Genomic DNA, 20,461 nt, shown 5'->3' with positions numbered 1-20,461 from the left:
AATTTCATTTATTTATTTATTTATTTATTTATTTATTGTATTTGCATGTATGGCAGTAAATTACAAGGCTTTTGAGATAGTGGAAGTGTTTCTGTCTATCGTTTTGCTTTAAGGTTTCCAAGGCGGTAAGGGTTCTTGTGTTGCAGTCACGAGTAAGACAAAATAAGGAGTTTCTGGAGGAAGCATCTCACTCGCTGCATTATGAAAGATGTTCTCCTAGCAAATCTAGAAATATGCCTTAATGCACACTTATAAACAAAAAGGAAATTACAACTCAAAAAGCTAAAATTGTGTTTGTAGTATTTTGAAAGGGCATGAATTCCTGTCTGATTGTTAAAGACTGATAGGAGCCAGGAGAGAGTGTTGGCAAAGGAAACACCTTTTATCGTCAATTTGGACTCAGCAGAAGCTATAGCAAATTTGGAGATTTGTGTAACTGCCAATACATCTCTGCAAGATGGCAGCATTAGACAGAAGACAGACTCAGAGAACACTGACTCAACAAAAACAAGAGAGATGTTCATGAAAAAGCAATTGGAGCAAATGTACCCTGTAGTATAAAGGTAAAGTTCAATTGGATACTATGGAGATAAGTGATTGTGTCTGTGGATCTGAGGCATAAGCATTATATTCCACTAGCATTTCTGTAATAACATTGGAGGACTGCCTGGGCAAATGAATTTGTAGGTCCAGTATATTTCAAATCATTCAGCAGTACATAGTCAAAGTGCTACTGCCTCTGATTCCATGGTGTCCTGAGTTCTGAGCACTTTGAAAAACTATACCAAAAGTCTTGTTCAGATCATTTTTAATATGAGAAATGCTGGTGTAGTGACTGATTACAAAGAGTGTGGTTGATATTACTTGCTCTAATCTTGTATCATATAGGAATTCTGTAGTTGAGAGGGAAAGAGGATTTCCAGGGAAGTATTCAGCTGTTTTAGCCATAAAACTGTTCTTTTTTCTTCTTTTTTTTTCCTGTAAACTGTTGTCCTATCCACTCTGCTTTATTTCCAAACTCTTAATAAAATAAAGTCATTGTAGCCAAAAGGTCTTTGCCTGTGCAATTATGTTGCATTGGTTAGCTGTCCTGCAAACTACAGGATCCTTGGAAAAATAATGCGTTGTCACATAGTTGTAAAGTGTATTATGCTGATCAACAGAGGGCACAGTAAGCTTATGGAAGGAACAGGGTGGTATCCCATATCTTTTCTGAATTTGATTTACTAACCTCTCTGAAGTTATTTAGGAAGTTTAAGTTGTTTATTAATCTTAATAGGTTTCATGTTTGGCTTTTGATATATTTTTGTTCCCTAAATTTGGACATTTTATTGTAGTATAGCAGTGATGGATATATACAGTGCTTTATCATTGGTTCTCTTGCGCATTACACGTGTCTGCTTGAGAATTTAACTGGTAAGAATTAAATGGTCTTTTTCTTGCTCTTTACTACCAAAAAGAAAAAAAAAAAAAGCCTACCTGAGTCAGCTTTCTTTGCTTAACTCTAAAAGAGTGGGAGAGTAACAAGAGGCAGATTAACATTTCAGGAGTGGACTTATAAATGCTGATGGAGAGATGCTTGTAATGAGACATGACTTCTCTTGTGTTTCTGAGTTAGACAGCCATGCTGCTTCCAGAGACTTCAACCATTGTGTGTACAGTGGTCCTGCACTGTGCTATGTGGACTTCTTAGTCACACTGTAGATAACTGCCCCGGTATCTGACAGAGGTACTGGTTCTGGTTATCATAGAATCACTGGGGTTGGAAAAGACCTCCTTGATCATCCAGTCCAACCATCCACCACCAATATTTTTCCACTAAACAATGTCACTCAGTACAGCATCTAAACATCTTGAACTCTTTCAGGGAAAGTGACTCAACCACATCCCTGGGAAGCCTGTTCCCATGCCGTACCACTCTTTTGGAGAATAAATTTCTCCTAATATCTCCAAACATCAAACCTGGTGCAACTTGAGGCCATTCCCTCTAGTTCTATTACTAGTTATGCAGGAGATTAGGCCAGCACCCACCTCACCACAGCCTCCCTTCAGGTAGTTGTTGAGAGCAACAATGGCTCCCTTGAGTCTTCTCCGGACTGAACAATCCCAGTTCCCTCAGCTGCTCCTCATAAGACTTGTGCTCCAAACCCCTTGACAGCTTCATTCCTTTCCTCTGGATATGTTCCAGAGCCTCAATGTCTTTCTCATAGTGAGGGCCCTAAAACTAAGCTTTAGGTATCTTGGCTATATCCAAATCTGATTAACAAATGAAAATCTCTGTGGAAGTTTAAATGAGGAAATAAATTTTTAATAAACGTTAAATAGGATAAGAAGTGTATGACATTTTGTGCAAGCCACCCTCAGAAAGCACAGCATGAGAATTTGGAGCTGATGCATACAGTTATATTCTGTGTCAAGTACTTAGGCTGAATTCCTCATTGTAGTATGGCTTTGACTTCACTGTAACATAACTGCTGTCCAGACCAAGGAGATGAGAGGATGCCACTAGGTGTCACGGGGTTCTCTCTAGAGCTCCCTCGTGACAAGGGAACAAACCCAGGGGAGCAGGAACAAAAGTACCTCTCTTCCCTAACAGCGCGGTGCGGCGCGGCACGGCGCGGCGCGGCCCGGCCACGTGCGCTCCGGGAGAGGGGACGGGAAGGGAGACCGCGAATGGGTCTGGGAGGAAAAAAAAAAACGAAGAAAGGATGATCTGAGAACGAACGGGAGTTTAATAAACCCAGTAACACTAAACAACAACGAGAGAGTTTCAACAATGAGAAAACCAAATCCTAATCTCACCGACGGGCTGTGGGAGGCAGGAAACTCCGACCACGCTGTCTCCTCGCCGGGCGCCGGGGGGAGAGAGAGAGAGAGAGAGAGAGAGCCCGTCCCCTTCCCGACCTCCCCTCCGGTGCCGCTCCCCACATGCCCATTTAAGGCAGCCCACAGAAAAAAAACTTGTCCCCTTAACTCCCATTATCCTACATGATGTTTTGATGTGGAATACCAACACCAACCAAATTATAAAACCATAACATTCCACCCCTTATTCCACATCACTATATCATGCTTAATCAACATATAAACAGAACAGTAGTTAACATGCATTACATATGTACATACATAGATATATATACACACATGGAATCACAGGCTGCACTCCCCCAGCATCAGATTTTCCTGTGGCACACACTGAACATCCCCATCCTTCTGCATCACCCACCAAGTGCACCCAGGTCCCTGTGCAAAAACAGTTCCGCGGAGGGGTCTCCCCTTTCCAGAGGCTGGGAGAACCCAAACCGCTTTTCCCAGTATACTCTTTACATGCACCACAGGGACCTTGTCTCCCTCCACGGTATGCAGGGAGTTGGACTGCGTAGGGCCGTCTCGGTTGGCTGATCCTCGGGTGTTCACCAGCCAGGTGGCTTCTGCTAGATGTTTCTCCCAGTTCTTAAATGTTCCACCACCCATCGCTTTCAGCGTGGTTTTCAGCAAACCGTTGTAGCGCTCGATCTTACCAGCAGCCGGTGCATGGTAGGGGATGTGATAGATCCACTCTATGCCATGTTCTTTGGCCCAAGTGCTCACCAGTGAATTTTTGAAGTGAGACCCGTTGTCTGATTCGATCCTCTCTGGGGTGCCATGTCGCCACAGGATTTGTGTTTCCAGACCTAGTATGGTGTTTCTGGCAGTGGCATGGGGTACCGCATATGTCTCGAGCCACCCAGTGGTTACCTCCACCATGGTGAGTACATAATGCTTACCATTACGAGTCTTTGGCAGGGTGATGTAATCAATCTGCCATGCCTCCCCATATTTATACTTTTCCCATCGCCCTTCCCCCCAGAGAGGTCTCATCCTCTTGGCCTGTTTGATCATGGCACAGGTGTCACAGTCATGGATAATGTGCGCAATAGCGTCCATAGTTATGTCCACCCCTCGGTCTCTAGCCCACTTATGTGTTGCATCTCTGCCTTGATGGCCTGAGGTTTCATGGGCCCACCGAGCTAGGAATAACTCTCCCTTATTCTGCCAGTCCAGGTCTATCTGGGCCACCTCAATTCTGGCAGCTCGATCTACTTGGTGGTTATTTTGTTGCTCCTCTGTCGCTCGACTCTTGGGCACATGGGCGTCTACATGACGCACCTTTAGGGCCATATTCTTTGTTCGGGCAGAGATGTCCTTCCATAGTTCAGCGGCCCAAACAGGTTTACCCTTCCGCTGCCAGTTGTTTTCTTCCCATTGCTGCAGCCACCCCCATAATGCATTGGCCACCATCCATGAGTCAGTATAGAGGTAAAGCACTGGCCATCTCTCCCGCTCAGCAATGTCTAGGGCCAGCTGGACAGCCTTTACCTCTGCAAATTGGCTCGATTCTCCTCTTCCTTCCGTGGCCTCTGCAACTTGTCGTGTGGGGCTCCACACAGCAGCCTTCCATCTGCGATGTTTCCCAACAAGGCGGCACGATCCATCAGTGAAAAGGGCAAACTTCTTTTCATCTTCCGGAAGTTCGTTGTATGGTGGGGCTTCTTTGGCGCGTGACACCTCTTCTGCCGGTGGTGTTCCAAACTTTTTACCTTCAGGCCAGTCCATGATCACCTCTAGGATTCCTGGATGGCTGAGGTTTCCCATCCGGGCCCGCTGTGTGATTAATGCAACCCACTTACTCCATGTGGCATCTGTGGCATGGTGGGTGGAGGGAACCTGCCCTTTAAACATCCAATTCAGCACCGGCAGTCGAGGTGCCAGGAGAAGCTGTGTTTCGGTGCCAATTACCTCAGAGGCAGCCCGGACCCCTTCATATGCGGCTAAGATCTCCTTCTCAGTTGGAGTGTAGCTCTCTTCCGACCCCCTATATGCTCTACTCCAAAATCCCAGGGGTCGGCCTCGGGTCTCATCTGAGGTTCTCTGCCACAAACTCCAAGTGGGACCTTTCTCCCCAGCAGCAGTGTAAAGGATGTTCTTCACATCCTGTCCCATTCGTACTGGCCCTAGGGCCACAGCACGGGCTATCTCTTGCTTAATTTGCTCAAAGGCCTGCTGCTGTTCAGGACCCCACGCGAAGTTATTCTTCTTTCGGGTCACCTGATAGAGGGGGCTCACAATGAGGCTATAATTTGGGATGTGCATCCTCCAAAAGCCCACCACACCCAGAAAGGACTGTGTCTCTTTTTTGTCAGTGGGTGCAGACATAGCAGTAATTTTGTCAATCACATCTGTTGGGATGTGACGACGCCCATCTTGCCATTTCACCCCTAGAAACTGAATTTCTTGGGCAGGTCCTTTCACTTTGTCTCTCTTAATAGCGAAACCAGCAGACAGGAGGATTTGGATTATCCGCTCTCCTTTTTTAAAAACCTCCATTGCTGTATCACCCCACACAACGATATCATCAATATACTGCAGGTGCTCTGGAGCACCGCCCTGTTCCAACGTGGCTTGGATCAGCCCATGGCAAATGGTCGGGCTGTGTTTCCACCCCTGGGGCAAACGGTTCCAGGTGTACTGAACACCCCTCCAAGTAAAGGCAAACTGTGGCCTGCACTCTGTGGCCAAAGGGACAGAAAAGAACGCATTGGCAATATCAATGGTGGCATACCATTTTGCCTCTTTCGATTCCAGTTCATACTGGAGTTCCAACATGTCTGGCACAGCAGCGCTCAATGGGGGTGTGACCTCATTAAGGCCACGATAGTCCACTGTCAACCTCCATTCTCCACTGGCTTTACGCACTGGCCATATGGGGCTGTTGAAGGGTGAATGGGTTTTACAAATTACTCCCTGACTTTCTAGTTGTTGAATTAGTCTATGGATGGGGAGCAAGGAATCCCTATTAGTACGGTACTGTCGTCTGTGTACCGTTCTCATGGCAATTGGTACCCTTTGTTCTTCCACCTGTAATAAGCCCACAGCAGACGGGTCCCCTGATAGGCCAGGCAAATCAGACAGCTGCTTAATGTTGTCTGTTTCTATAGCAGCTATTCCAAAAGCCCATCGGTATCCCTTGGGGTCCTTGAAATGTCCCCTTTTTAGGTAATCTATTCCAAGTATGCAGGGAGCCCCCTGGCCAGTCACTATACGATGCTTCTGCCAGTCTTTACCGGTGAGGCTTATCTCGGCCTCCAACACAGATAGTTCCTGCGAACCCCCAGTCACTCCATGTATATGTATCAGTTCTGTCCCTTTGTAGCCTGAGGGTATCAGAGTGCACTGTGCACCGGTATCCACCAGTGCCTTATATCTCTGTGGTTCGGATGTGCCAGGCCACCGAATCCACACAGTCCAATACACTCTATTATCCCTCTCCCCCCCCTGGCTGAGGGCAGGGCCCCTCTATTGGTTACCTGCAGCAGCAGAGGCAATTTCAGTATTGGCTGACCTCTTTTGTAATTCTTTCACTCGTGCTCGTAGTGCATAAGTGGGTTCGTCGTGCCACTTCCTCATGTCCTCTCCATGCTCACGCAGGTAATTCCACAGGGCACCACGTGACATAGGCTCACTGCGGTCATTCACTCGAGCAGGTGGGCGTTTGCGTCTGATGGCTGAGACTGCCACAGGTTCACTATTATTCCTTGCCGCGGACCAGTTCTTTAGCAAGCCGTCTAGTATTCTCTCTACTTGGTCCAGTCTGTTCCCCACTTGGCAGATGGCTGCAATGGAGGCACGGGTTGGCGCTAGTGTGCTCTCCGTATTTTGGAGTGCAAGGATAAGCTCAAAGATTTGAGGTCTTCTATCCATTTCTTCATACCGGTTAGCGGCTGCTAAGAGTACACTGGCATATCTGTCCGGTGCTGACCGTATGAGCTTCTTCCATATTTCAGGAGTAGTGCTCACCTTCTCCGGGTCATGGCCATCATGTGGGTCCTCAGGGACAAACATGGGATCATACAGCATCTCTGCCACAGCCATTTCTCTCAAGCACTGAATGCCTTCCTCAGCCGTATTCCATTTTTTCAGTACAGGCTCCAAGTCACTTCTGAGAAGAAAAGTTGTCTTTACAGCTGATAGTATTCTGTCCCAGAGAGTGGCGACTCCATCCAGACATCTGCTGATCCCTCTATCAACAGATGGGTTTCGAGAGATGTTTCCTAATTGACGAGCCTCGTTGCAGCTTAGGGACACACTGCCGGCCCCACTGTCCCAACATCGAAGCAGCCAAGTGACGACGCTTTCACCTGGGACTCGGGTGAACTCCTTTCTCATGCCTTGGATTTCAGTAATTTTCATAGGTTTACGAGTAGAGGAAATGGTGACTTCCCCCTCATCATCACTATCCTCTCCATGTCTGTTAGTCTTCTGAGTTGCCTTCTTTGGTGGTTTTGGGGAGGGCCCCTCGCCGGGATCTTCCTCTACTTCCTCCTTCCGTTCCAGACGTGAAGATCCACGTTCCCATCTCTGGCCTTCCACTGGGGCGACTGACACTGATGCTGGTGCTTCCTGTGGTTTGCTGGGATTGACTTGGAGGTTTTCCTTTAGGGTTTGGATCTCATTTTTGAGACTCTCTATCTCCATCATAATCCGTTCGTTCTGAGATCCCCCTGAGCTACACCCTTTCTCAAGGTCCCTCTGGTGTTCAGGGGTAAGATTACCTGACACCGGGGGTCCCGATGCTTCTAGCCTTTTTCCTAAGTCTCTCACTACTGTTTGCCAGTCTCTCTGTGTTTTATAGGAAGATACTATATTTGTTATAATCAGAGAGACTAACAACACCATATCCCATTTGACACCCCAGTCATACTTAAGGAACTCAGAGCATTCATAAGCCAGTCCGAGCACAGTGTCTGTGATGTTTGTTAGGCTGAAAGGGAGCCAGTCAGGTATCCCTATCACTGGCTTCCATAGGTAGAATGATTGTACAACTAACCCCCACATCACTATGCTCTGAAGCCGGGACCACAGGAACATAAGGACCTGCAGTCCTACATACAGGGCTGCTGAAATAAGCAACTTCACTACTGCCCAAAACATTGCCCAGAACGCTGCCCGCATTCTCCACCAAAAATGTCACGGGGTTCTCTCTAGAGCTCCCTCGTGACAAGGGAACAAACCCAGGGGAGCAGGAACAAAAGTACCTCTCTTCCCTAACAGCGCGGTGCGGCGCGGCACGGCGCGGCGCGGCCCGGCCACGTGCGCTCCGGGAGAGGGGACGGGAAGGGAGACCGCGAATGGGTCTGGGAGGAAAAAAAAAAACGAAGAAAGGATGATCTGAGAACGAACGGGAGTTTAATAAACCCAGTAACACTAAACAACAACGAGAGAGTTTCAACAATGAGAAAACCAAATCCTAATCTCACCGACGGGCTGTGGGAGGCGGGAAACTCCGACCACGCTGTCTCCTCGCCGGGCGCCGGGGAGAGAGAGAGAGAGAGAGAGAGAGAGCCCGTCCCCTTCCCGACCTCCCCTCCGGTGCCGCTCCCCACATGCCCATTTAAGGCAGCCCACAGAAAAAAAACTTGTCCCCTTAACTCCCATTATCCTACATGATGTTTTGATGTGGAATACCAACACCAACCAAATTATAAAACCATAACACTAGGTAAGCAGTTGGTATTTGTATGCCAGGAATAAATAAACTGAGCCAGCAAAATGTTTTGGTGCATGTCAAAATCTGCAGACATTCCTTTATGCAAAGTTGTGGATCAAAACGTAGTTGCTAAAATGATGCATACATCGATGAGGCCGTGTTATTTCTAAGAGCCCACAAAATGCCTGTGAAAAAGCATTACATGTGTTCCTAAAAAAATATTCCTTTAAACATGGTGCTCAAAGTCATTAAAATTGTGATAATTCCATCCTAATCAGTCTCCTTACTTAATGCTCACTAATGGATATGTGCATAAAATGGCATTTATTTTCCAGGAGAATTTTAAGTCAAACAATACAGATTACACGGTTATTCATTTACATGTGATTATAATGTTTGTTTAAAATATAACTGTTTCCATCAGCACTGCAGATAATTTCAGGTTAGCAGCTGCCACTTGTTTCCTTTGAGCTGTTGGGCTTCTTGTTATGTTGTATCAGAAAGTTGTCACATCTCCATTATTAAGGGACCCTGCTGTGTCTGGGTTATTTTTATGCATAACTTCTGGATTTCTATTCCCTGAAAGAAGTTGTATTTTCTGAGTCAGGTGCATTATTTGGAGAATCTCTTTCAGAAAGACTGGATGGTCATTGCTATGCTTCATGGAATTGGTTGGCTTTTTTCTTCTCTCTCAGTGTTGTCTGGATGTTTCTGTTCACCACTGTCTTCTTAAGAAGTTCTCATTCCTTCAGTTTCCCTGATCCTCACTTTGCTGATGATCTATTTTGTATGTTGGTTGTGTTTCAAATACCATCCTGAAAATTAAAACCAGGTTATCAGGTAGTAGCCCATACCATTTCTAGAAGTTCAACATGGCTCTTCCTTGCAGAAGGAAAGCCAACGCACTCAGTTTGCACCTTGGACAACTTGGGCTTGACCCAACCCATCCCTTTATAATCAGCATACAGAAAAGTAGGAAAACTAACAAATGTACACATTGCCTTATTCTCCAGAGTGGAAAACAATGATTTTCATTGAAATGTCTAATCTCTTTTCCTTTCAATTTCCAGAAGCTCTGTGCCACATTGAAGTTTTACCAAATAAAATGATTTCCCCCCCAAAAAACAAATTGGAAATCTTTTATAGATAAGAGTATTTTGATACAGGGAAAAAAAAAAAAAAAAAAAAAAAAAAAAAAAAAAAAAAAAAAAAAAAAAAAAAAAAAAAAAGGATATTACCCATATTAAAAAACCTTGATACTGACTTCAGCTAGGCTTTCATGTGTGTGATTTTATGACATTAGGGAAGGTGGAAGTACTTCTCTTTGCTTCCTGCAGAAGTGTCCTTCAAACTAACATTTAGGGGTAAGAAGCTTATGCTGCTATATTGTGTAATGTTTTGTGGGTTCCTTACAAATGCACCACCTGGAGGAACTAAACTTTGAGGAATTTGGGAAAAAGCAAAATATAGTAAAAAGTGGTCTGAAATTAAGATTAATCAAGAAGGCAGTTTTTGAATACAAATCTTCTAATTTAACTGTGTTCTGAATAGCCATTACAGTTCACTTCAGAAAGGCTTATTTTTCATGCTCTAAGACAAGGCAAATGTCAGCCCCTGCAAAGTTCTCAGGGCAGCACTCTGCATGGTTAGGCAGTCACCAGTGAAGTCAGGAAACTGCACATCTGAATACAGAAGCAGAATTTTCCCTTACTTGCAAGGCTTCCTTTAGTTGGTGTCATAGGAGATAGCATTGCACCTTGGGCAAGAAAATATGACTTTAATGCTGGAGACAGATCTCATGCTTCAGCACAGAATCTGAAGTGTAACTGTTGTTTATTTTTATTTTAGCAGGGAAAAAGAGCAATAATCCCAACTGGCAGTCCAAAAATAACCAGATTGGAGGGTGGAAGGAAAAGAAGGAAAAGGGAAGCTAAAAATGGAGAGGTAAATTGCTATTCTGTAGCTGCAGTCTTCATGCAAGAAGGAGCAGAGAGGCTCTATTACATAGTGTTTCAGTGATTTATGGTGAATCTGGAAATGAGGAAAAGAGTCACCATTGCTACACCACAACATTTGAAATGATTAATGAGATATATGGGAGATGAAGAGGAGGACACCATCTTTGCTGGAGGTGTTAACATCTTGTAGACAGTTGTCTCACAAATTTCCTGCAGATCTTTTGAATATTAGGCCATTATTCTTTCTGGTCCATTAATCACTGTATGCTTATATCTCTCAATTTTGTTAGTAATTTCTAGTCCCATGTATATTGTCCTGTTCCATGTGATTTGAGCATTGGAAAGGACTGATTCCTTGCAATGAAAGATGGTGGTACAGCGGCTGATTCTTACTTGTCATTCCTCTTTCACTGATCATCAGATTATTGGCATTGCGAATGCTGTGGGTTAACAGCACGTTTAGGACCTGATGTGCTGATACTGTACATTTTCTTCACATTTTCACAAATGATACACCTCAGCTACAGTGGAAAGAATCAATCCTGAGATTAATTCCTTCATCTAATTCTGCTTCAAAAGAACTGAGCTGTGATATGATATTCCTTAGGCACTAGAAATTCAAAGGGAGAAAAACAGAAATTCCAAGATTTCAACAGCTGTCTGAATCCATTCTTGATGGCTATTGCTTTTTTCCTCATGAAAATAAATTGTATTGTGTTCTTCCTGAGCATTTTCAAAATTCAGTATTTTCTTCTTGGAAATTACTGCTGCTAGGTATTACCTTGGCTGCCTTTTAAAATGTTCTGGCCATAAATGCAACACAGTAGGATATTTTAGCAGTAATGTATATTTCTTCATATTATTTTACTATAACTTCATAACAGTGTTTTATATTACATACATGAAACCCGGTGACTTTCTTCTGTAGTTTGTATTGGTGATTGCAGTAAATGGACTCCCTGATGCTGTAAAAGAATAGATGCAAATATTCAAAGCTGAGTGGTATAGAGGAAATTGAATTAACCCTGATTCCACTCAATATCTGTAAGTGCTACCTCTTCCTTGATTTTCTGCAGAAACAAATGCAGAGTCCAGCATCTGGGGTGGGACAACGGTACAGCAGATCAGATTGGAAGGCCAACTGAATAGAAAGCTGCATTGTAGGCATTGGGAACATTGGATGTACTCACAAACAATAACTTGTGTACCTCAGCTATGTATCTTGCAATAAAACTGTCCTAGTCAGTGTTTGCAAGTGCAGCCAGCAAATCCTTCCCCTCTATTTGGCACTTATGAGATTGCATGAGGAGAACCATGACTTGTTTGAGGCTCCCCACTAAAGAAAAGACATTGTCATGCTGGAATGAGCCCAGCAGAGTGCTACCAAGATGGTTGGAAAGCTGAAGTACCTGTAAGGATGTGAGATGCCAGGGCCCTGGGTCTGTTCAGCATTAAAAAAAGGTTGTTGATGGGAGGTCTTACTGCTGTCTTCATCTATCTGGGGCATTCTCAAATTCTGCTCAGGGGTCCGTGAAAACCAGACGAAAGTGAAACACAGGAAATTTAAACAAAATGCTGGGGAGGAGGGGTGAAATTACAAGGATAAAGTGACTGGAGCAGATGTCCTGAGAGGCTATGGAATCTCCATCCTTGGAAGCAGGCCAAACTCAACTGGACTTGCTTTGAACTGGCTTTGAACATAGGCTGCTGCCAGTTTAAATGGCTCCATGTGTACTAGTGAATTAACAAGAGGAAGATAAACTGAATTTTTCAAAAGAATTATATAGCATAGGAAGTACCTCTTTCATTAGAATTTTATGGGTGCATTTTATTATTTTATTTCTGAAATAATTCTGACTCTTTTGCTTTAACCAACGTGAAGACCAGTCTACAGTTTCTCATTTTAAAATGTTTTGATTATTTGTATATTTACCAGAGGTATAACTGTACAACTTTTGTCTTGTAATAACTGTAGAAACTGATAAGGACCTTAATGATATAGTGCACCATTTCAATGTAAGCTTTGATCAGTTGAAGTAGATAACAAAATCAATTTCTGAATTATTCTCTTTTGAGCTTAGCTTGGATACTGTCTGTATGTAGTAGAATTGATTTACATTTATCTGCGTCTCAGTTTCTGCTTCAGGCTCTTTGCAAGTTTAGACATATGAAATGGATATCAGAGATTATAGTAGTATTTAGAAGCCTTTGTTCACAACTAAAAAAAAAAAACAAAACAAAACAAAACAAAAAACAAAAAACAAAAAACAAAAAACAAAACAAAACAAAAAAACAACCCCCAAACAGATTCTAGGATCACAATGTATTAATTTTAAACGATGTAGCACAAGATGAAGAGTAACCGGTGTTCCTAATAGCTGAGTCCCTATGTAGTCCAGTCTCTGATGGCATTACTTTGAAAGAAGAATGAAAAAAAATGTGCATTTTGTGTAGTTTTATGTTTAAAATCATTTACTTGCTTTGAACCCATTTGCAAGATGTTATTCTGTCCTCAGGAGACTTTCATTGACTTTCTTGAGAGTGGGAGTTGCTTAGCCGTTTACCTGCTTTGAGGCTATCAGGCTAGACAACAGTCCAGTTAACAAAAGTTTCTGAAGCAAAAATTTACTTGTACCAGCATGACTTGTCTAACACAAATAGTTTATTTATTGCTATATGTCAGCCAGCTGCATATGGTGGCCTTCCACTGTTGGGTCTCTCATTTCAGGAAAGGTGCTCAGCATTCCTCCTGCACTTAGTTTAGGACAGCCCATTTCACCTGCACTCAATGTAGGACAGCCCATTCCACCTGCAGTAGTTTGGTAGACCTTTTATCCTGGGAGATCTGAGGGAAAGTTCTGATCTGAATGAGTTATTCTGATTGTGGCAAATCTTCCCTTGATCTGTTCATATAGAAGTCATGCAGCTTTGATGTGCTCAATCAGGTCAAATTTTTTCCATATGTCCACAGGTAAGATGCCAAGAAATACATTTTCCTTGCTGAAATAGCTTATACAGCATGCAGTCTGGTTGCTTTCCAAGTGGTCTCTGGCAGGCAGGACACTAAGAAAGATTTGTAGGTGTTCACCTAGCAGTTGCTGCCCTCTTGCATGGAATGTGCCTATGGACTGAGCACTGTGTAGGTGTCTATCTTTGCTGTACTTGTGGTTTCTTGGGACAATGGCTGTAGCTGTGAGTTTGCAGAATGCACAGATGCTTTTGCAGTGAGGGCCTAAACAGCCTCTTGGTGTAGCTGGAATGAATTTTGGCATACTGGTCAGGACAGCAGTATGTCACTGAGCTCTATGCCATTTCACAATTTCATGTGCTACTCTGTTGAGCTGGGTAGTGTTGGAAAGTGCTTCTGGTGCTTCTCCTACTGAAGACTGCCAGTAATGCTGAAAAAAGAGAGAGCCCATTCACTATGTTTACATTGCCTGGATAATTGGGAGTATGGCAAGAAAGGATTAAAAAAAAAAAAAAAAAAAAAAAAAAAAAAAGTTGAACTGAAAGAAGGGAATGTGTTTTGAAGATAAACTTTTTTTGAGTGCTTTTCTAGCCAGTACATCCAAAGAAATGCTAATTAATTGCCAGTTTCCCAAAACGCATATACCTCCTAAGAACTGCTCTGAATGCTATCAAAGAATTGTGTCATCAGTTTGGCCAGCTGACAAGGCATATGGCGAAGTCCTTTATGATGCCTGTTATGGGTAATGATAGCTGTTTGTGTGGAGCGATGCTCTTCTCTAAGCAAGAGTATTGCAGCAGTTGACACTAAGTGGAGCAAACTGCAAAAGAACTGAAATAAAAATAAATAAATAAATAAATAAATCATTGAACCTCAATTTTAGAAATGAGAGGAAAGAGAAAAGCAGTGCAGTCACCCAGGGGAGTTTCTATAGCAGCACAGAACTGAAACACTCAGGCATGTTGCCAAGAGCTCCAGTAGGTTGTTAATCAAAACTTCCAGGTTTCCTGCTAATCCAAGGTTCTGTCAGAATCAGACGGGAAACTGTCATATACTGATGGGTTACTTAAATTTTGTTTAAAAAGAAGAAAGAAAGAAAGAAAGAAAGAAAGAAAGAAAGAAAGAAAGAAAGAAAGAAAGAAAGAAAGAAAGAAAGAAAGAAAGAAAGAAAGAAAGAAAGAAAGAAAGAAAGAAAGAAAGAAAGAAAGAAAGAAAGAAAGAAAGAAAGAAAGAAAGAAAGAAAGAAAGAAAGAAAGAAAGAAAGAAAGAAAGAAAGAAAGAAAGAAAGAAAGAGGGCTGTTCTTATCCTTAGTAGATTTTTTCACAGTATAAAAACATTGTTTCTATTGGACTTTTAATTGAAGTAACGTGTACTTGATGTATTCAGATACATTCTGATACTGTTGTTCTCTTTTGATGGCCGTAATTGGATGCTCCAATAATAACATGCAAATCTTAACATCCCTCCTAGGAAAATTAAACAGGTGTATATGTAAAGCAAACAACTTAATTGTGAACTAAAATTTAAGTAAACTTTGTATAAGCACTCTGGTGATCTATATAGTTAACAGTAATATATAGTTTAGCTTTAGGCACTAAATTAACTGAAAAATGTGAGCCTATTCCCTGTTTATAGGGATAGTTGGCTTCTTAATATTGTCACACAGTAGGCATTTTTCTTCAACTGATGCTGACAAATCCCATTATCTAGGAAATGTTTCTGTTGCATAAGCTTAACAACAGTGAAGGCAGAAGTTATTTCAGTCTTTTCTATCTTAATTTTCTGGGTGATGGATTTTTCAGTTCACTCTGAGGAGGAGAAAACAGCAGGGCATAAAAGGAGCACGTGCTTTTTGGCACGGCTTTCTCTTCCTTCTGCTCATATGGCAGAACCATGGCAGGCCTGGTGAGGGAACCAATGTGAGGCAGTGGGGCAGCCAAGAGGAAGCAGGGTCACTCCCACCAGTACAGCATTAATCCACATGGTCTGGCACGTCTGGGAAAGAAAATAACTGCTATGGGAATGCTAGTAAGCTTGGAGAGGTATGTTCTTATAGGAGTTGTGCTGTCATAGAAACTGGGAGATGATATGTAAGCATTGGCTTTCCATGTGAAAAGCCTTAATTGCCTCTGGCCTGAGTAAATCTTTGTGGAGGAAGAGATTTAGGGGGTCAGAAGAGAACTTTCTTCCTCCATGACTCTTCCCAGAAATGCAGTGTACAAACAGGATTCTTTCAAGGGAACTGTTATGAGTACTGATGAAGTAGAAATGCAATTTTCATTTGGATTTTGCTTTGAAGGGTTTTTTGTTTTCTTAGTTTTTCATTGTGTGGAGTTTTATCTGTTGTTTTGTTTTGTGTGTTAGTGGTTTTGGTTTGTTTGTTTGTTTGTTTTCTAGAATAACTTGTGACTGCTGACTTGATCAAAAGCTTTTAGCAGTCTAGTTTTGATCCCTCAAAATTGAGTAGAGGAATTTGCTCATGTGGAAGCATAGTGCTGTAAAATTGCTTTATAGGTCTCAAATACCATGTTATAGTTATTATTTATCCCCTACATTTCTGCTTACTAGAATTTCTGATATTGACAGTAGGGTTGTGAACATTGTTAAGATTTCTTTGTGACAGGATAAATCAGCCAGTTATGGGGCAGAAGGCATGCTTAATGGTCCTAGGAGAAACTAGCCCACAGTAATAAACTTGAGAAGCTGGAGGATATAAATGGAAACAATTTCAGTCCAGTATGGACACTCAGACTGGTAGCTGTTTGGCTTTAGCTTGCAACTTTTATGCTGTAGCTGTGTAAGAATTATATGGTTTGCCTTGGCTCCATTGCTAGTTTAGAGTGCTAAGCCAGAGTGCAAATACAGGGTGAATAAAACCAAGACTAACAACTTCAGATTTTCCTGAAAATCAAGCTTAATGGTAGGGTCACCAGATTACTTCTACTTTTTTTGCCATTTTGACAACTCTCTTGGAGGTTCTGTCCACATTTCTGTCCAGTGTGAGGTGGGAAGCTGCAGGTGCAGGTATGTGTAGGATAAAATTAATTAGTTATGTTGACAGCTCTATAGTGCAGGCTGGAGATCTTGGGCTATTTCTAATGAAATGCAGTAACCGTCATGAACTTTAAATCTGAATTAAATTGCTTTTTATTTATTTATTTATTTATTTATTTTGTAATCTGGCAGTCACTGATGGTTTGGGGTGTGTTTTGGTTTTGTTGTTTTTTTTTTTCAGATTTAAACAGCTGCTCCTTTTATGAGATGTGTTGTGAGTTACAAATGTAAATTTCATCTTGGATAAGTACATGAATTTTCAACTGCAATTGGTCTCCTGACATTCTGTCCCCAAAATAAATGAAAATAAGAACATGCAAGCTAAAGGAGGAACATACCCCTGATATCAAACATAGTTTATTTTAAATATCGCAATCAATTTAGTTCTTTGAATTATTAGATTATTAAGGTGAGGATGGAATAACACTGGGGATCAGATGATTCTCTCACAGGTGTTTTCCAGTTTTTCCATGAAGTTGTAGAAAAATGTTGCTGAAATCCCTGTCTGTAGGGAAAAAAATTTTTGTTCTAAGAGCCGCATTTACAGTCATCACTGATTCATATCATTGTGTTACATGTTTCAGCTGGTTTCCTATTGCCATAATTTCAGCTAACAAGAAAAAGAGTCTCTTCTCTGAATTGCGTTTAATATACCATTTCTGTTTTTCACATCCAGCCCACATGGTTCTAAGCCTGAATAAAAGCAGATTGGCTTCCTTTTTTATTCAGACACTTTTATGTATGTAAGGATTAGCAAGAGAACTACATCAAAGTTAAAACCCACTGAACATGCACATTTTTTTATTTTTTTTATTATTTTTTTTTCCCCCTTCTGTGAATTGGGTCCAACTTCTGTTTAAAGAAAGCTGGTTAAGGGAACCAAGTAGTTTCTTCACTTTACATACAATGGTACTCCTTCCCAATTCACAGATCAAGCGACAGCTGTTACTGGGAGCTAAGGAAGCTATTTTCCTATCAGTTCAAGTAAAATATTAGTCTTGCCCCAAATAATAAGCTTAGTGAATATTTACTGGGTACTGAGTCAGTAAAGAATCACTAGAGATCTTGAGTAGAATATGAATAGATTACCTTTTATTGGCCTCAATGAGAGGAAGCTGAGAAATATGCCAGCTATTAAATTATTAATATTCAGTATAAATCAATAGCAAAATAGGCTTTGATGGTGATCTTCAAAAGGTTTTTAATCATTACTCCCCTCACAGACGAAACATAAGCCTGAACACTTGGGGTTTAGCCTGTGTTTCACTTAACTGTATAGGAAGGTTACCACTGTGATGTTGCACAGGCTCTACTGGCAGTAATTAAGATAGCACCAGTCATTTAAGCATATTGCTGTTCTGGGCTTTATTGTTACCCTGTGGTATACCTGGATAATTCCAGAAGCATGGATGACAAACTAATGAAAAATATTCACTTAAATCCCATTGAAATTAATTAAATTGTCTGACAGGACTGTCTTCTGCTGAATTCACGTGCACTGTAAGGAGCAATGTCTGCTTTAGGGCAGTGTTCCCCTGCCACCTTCCAGGATGATAACATGAATGGCTTCTCAGGGATTCCTACAAGTTCTGCATCCTTCAACAGAGTTTGAATTTGCATACCTGTTTTGGAATTTTAGTTGATATTACAGAAAACTACTGTAAGTAAGCACTTGGAGAGTGAATTCCCTAGTTTGTGTACTAAAGATGGTTTCAAGTGTAGTGGGGTTGGAAGTGTGGGATATGAAGCAGGATGGGAAGGTGGATAATAGTCTAATGCAGGAGCTACTGACTGTGAGAAAAATGTAATGTTAGGATGTTAGTGCAGAGTAGGGGTTCCCAAAATTTCAGGGTCTTGAAGCCATGCAGCAAAATATTCAAAACCTTTAGTTTCCTCCTGGCTTCTCTATAGCTATCCAAAATAGGATCTTCCATATTTCTTCTTCAACTAAATCCATTTCTTTCTACTGTCTGCCTGCTGTAACTCTGTGTTGCCTGCCCTCCCTTGCTTCACACCACAGTACACAAGCTGTGCTCATACTGGGTTGCCAGCCCTCCAGAAATGCTCTCCACTGCCACCCATGCAATTTCAACCTTGACCCTGCTAGAAATGCACTCACAGCAAACTGTGCCCTGGCTCTCTGCTCCTACTTTTTTTTTCAGGTTGCCTTATATGCCGGCAGTTGGGTGTTTGTCTGCCATATCAATTCTGCTTCATACAATGAGTCTTTGGGGAAGAAGGAAAGCGCAGAGGGCTGCTAGAGGGCAGCAGCTGGTCCCTCTGAACCTCTTTGGCTAGAGACCTATTTCTGTATACTCTTTGCGCTATTCAGTGACTTAAAGCTAGGCTCAGTGATGAAGTAATTAGACCTTCTTGTTTGCCCAGGGGTCATGTAATAGCATTTATTGCATGCTGGTCTTCCTGATAACTTTTATGGTTTTCTTATGATGATGTGACTCAGACTGAAACTTCATATATAATTGTTCATATGTCTTACTGTCTTTGCAGTTCTGACCAATGCCATTGTGTTGTAGTATAAATTACTTTTTTTTTTTTAAGGCATGTATTTCAAAAAGTTTGATTCAAAACACTCTCATGGGGTAATTTGAGAATCTGATGTTCAAAAACCTTATTTTGAAGCTCGTGTGCTTTGTAACTTGTGTGCAATTTGCTCAGTGGGCTTGCTTTACCTGTAGTTATTTTCTAGTGTAGTGATACCTGTTGTAGAAAGAGGTATTTCTTTGTAAACAAACCTCTAATGGCCATCGTAGAAAGGTCAGAGCGTATTCTTTTTTTCCTTCCCCTACCTCTCCATACCAAATGTTTTTCTATTGCTGTTGTAGTGCTTCCTTCAATTCAGTGATTAAGTGGATCTCTTCCACTGCTTATGCCGGTCATGTATTGCTTGGTGTGGTATTAATGGCGCACACTTATTGTTGTTTTATTGGCTATTGCCAAGTCACTGTAAGTCTGTGCAGACTCTATCTCTGCACCTTCAGAATCTGAGATTTATTGCCTGCTCTTAAATGTGTGTCTGCCTCTTGAAAGTACTTCTGCCAGGATGACAAGATTTCACACACTGAACCATCCAGATCATCCTACCATAATCTCAGAATAATAAATCTTCCAAAATACCACATTTTTCTCTCTAGCAGTCCTGTTAATGTTCAAGATATTTGCTAAGAAAAATGTTTTAGTACTATGAATCATTTTATTAGAGTTTCATCATTTTTCCACAAGGGAAACTCAGAATTATTCATCAATGCAGAATAGCATGAAATGAAATCCAGATTGTTGGTTGTGTTTTTTTTAATCATCATGTTAAATTTCACTGTTTAAAAGGGATTTTTTAAATTTTTTTATTTTTTTATTTTTTCAGAACTTTTGTTCATTAAGTCATGCTTGGAAGTAAGGTATCTTTTCCATGCTGTGTGCTTTGCTTTTTCCTTTAAGTCGCTTTTTACCTAGGAGAGCATCGTACTTCAGATCAACTCATTTACTGGACAATATTATGCTGATAGTAACATCATAGTTCTCAAATTCTTCATTGGATGCTTGAAGTGAAAGAAGCTAAGCAGTCATTTCAGAAGGTATATTGCTAGCACATTCTCAAAAACTTACTAAGCTAATGGTGTGAATGGTTTTTCGTTTTCTATGACTTGATCAGGAAAGCTCATTTTACTGAAATACTTGATAAATAGTATGCAATGCAGTTCTAATTATCCTAATCAGTTCTCACTAAGAGTCCAGAGAGATTTGAGCTGCTATAGGTTGATTTAGCAAGTCTGTCTTCCTTTTATGTCCAAGAAGATCCTTAACTATCTGTTATGAAAGGTAACATGGAGCAGCATGTGTTGTTTTCAGTTACCTATTGTTAATAAACCAGAATAGAGCAGCTCAATTGGAAGAGGACCTTCAATGATCATCTCTCTGACTATCTCAGAGCTAACCAA

The 20,461-nt window shown here is 41.6% G+C and overlaps 2 protein-coding genes across 4 annotated transcripts in view; one reads left to right on the top strand and one right to left on the bottom strand.

The window, feature by feature from the left end:
• Nucleotides 1-20,461, top strand: part of DLGAP1 (DLG associated protein 1) — a 375,465-nt gene that overhangs the window by 93,873 nt on the left and 261,131 nt on the right. The gene's annotated exons all lie outside the window — the stretch shown is intronic.
• Nucleotides 6,334-8,527, bottom strand: LOC140249010 (uncharacterized). The gene is made up of 2 exons (XM_072330212.1): nt 8,298-8,527; nt 6,334-8,174 (listed from the first exon to the last, which is right to left on the bottom strand). Exon 2 carries the CDS (start codon nt 7,990-7,992, stop codon nt 6,337-6,339), a length of 1,656 nt encoding a protein of 551 aa, XP_072186313.1. The 5' UTR covers nt 7,993-8,174; nt 8,298-8,527; the 3' UTR covers nt 6,334-6,336.

This window comes from Excalfactoria chinensis, chromosome 2 (assembly GCF_039878825.1).
Source record: "Excalfactoria chinensis isolate bCotChi1 chromosome 2, bCotChi1.hap2, whole genome shotgun sequence".
Classification (NCBI taxonomy): domain Eukaryota; kingdom Metazoa; phylum Chordata; class Aves; order Galliformes; family Phasianidae; genus Excalfactoria; species Excalfactoria chinensis.
The sequence above is the reverse complement of the archived record's forward strand: the minus strand, read 5'-3'. Positions and strand labels throughout refer to the sequence as shown.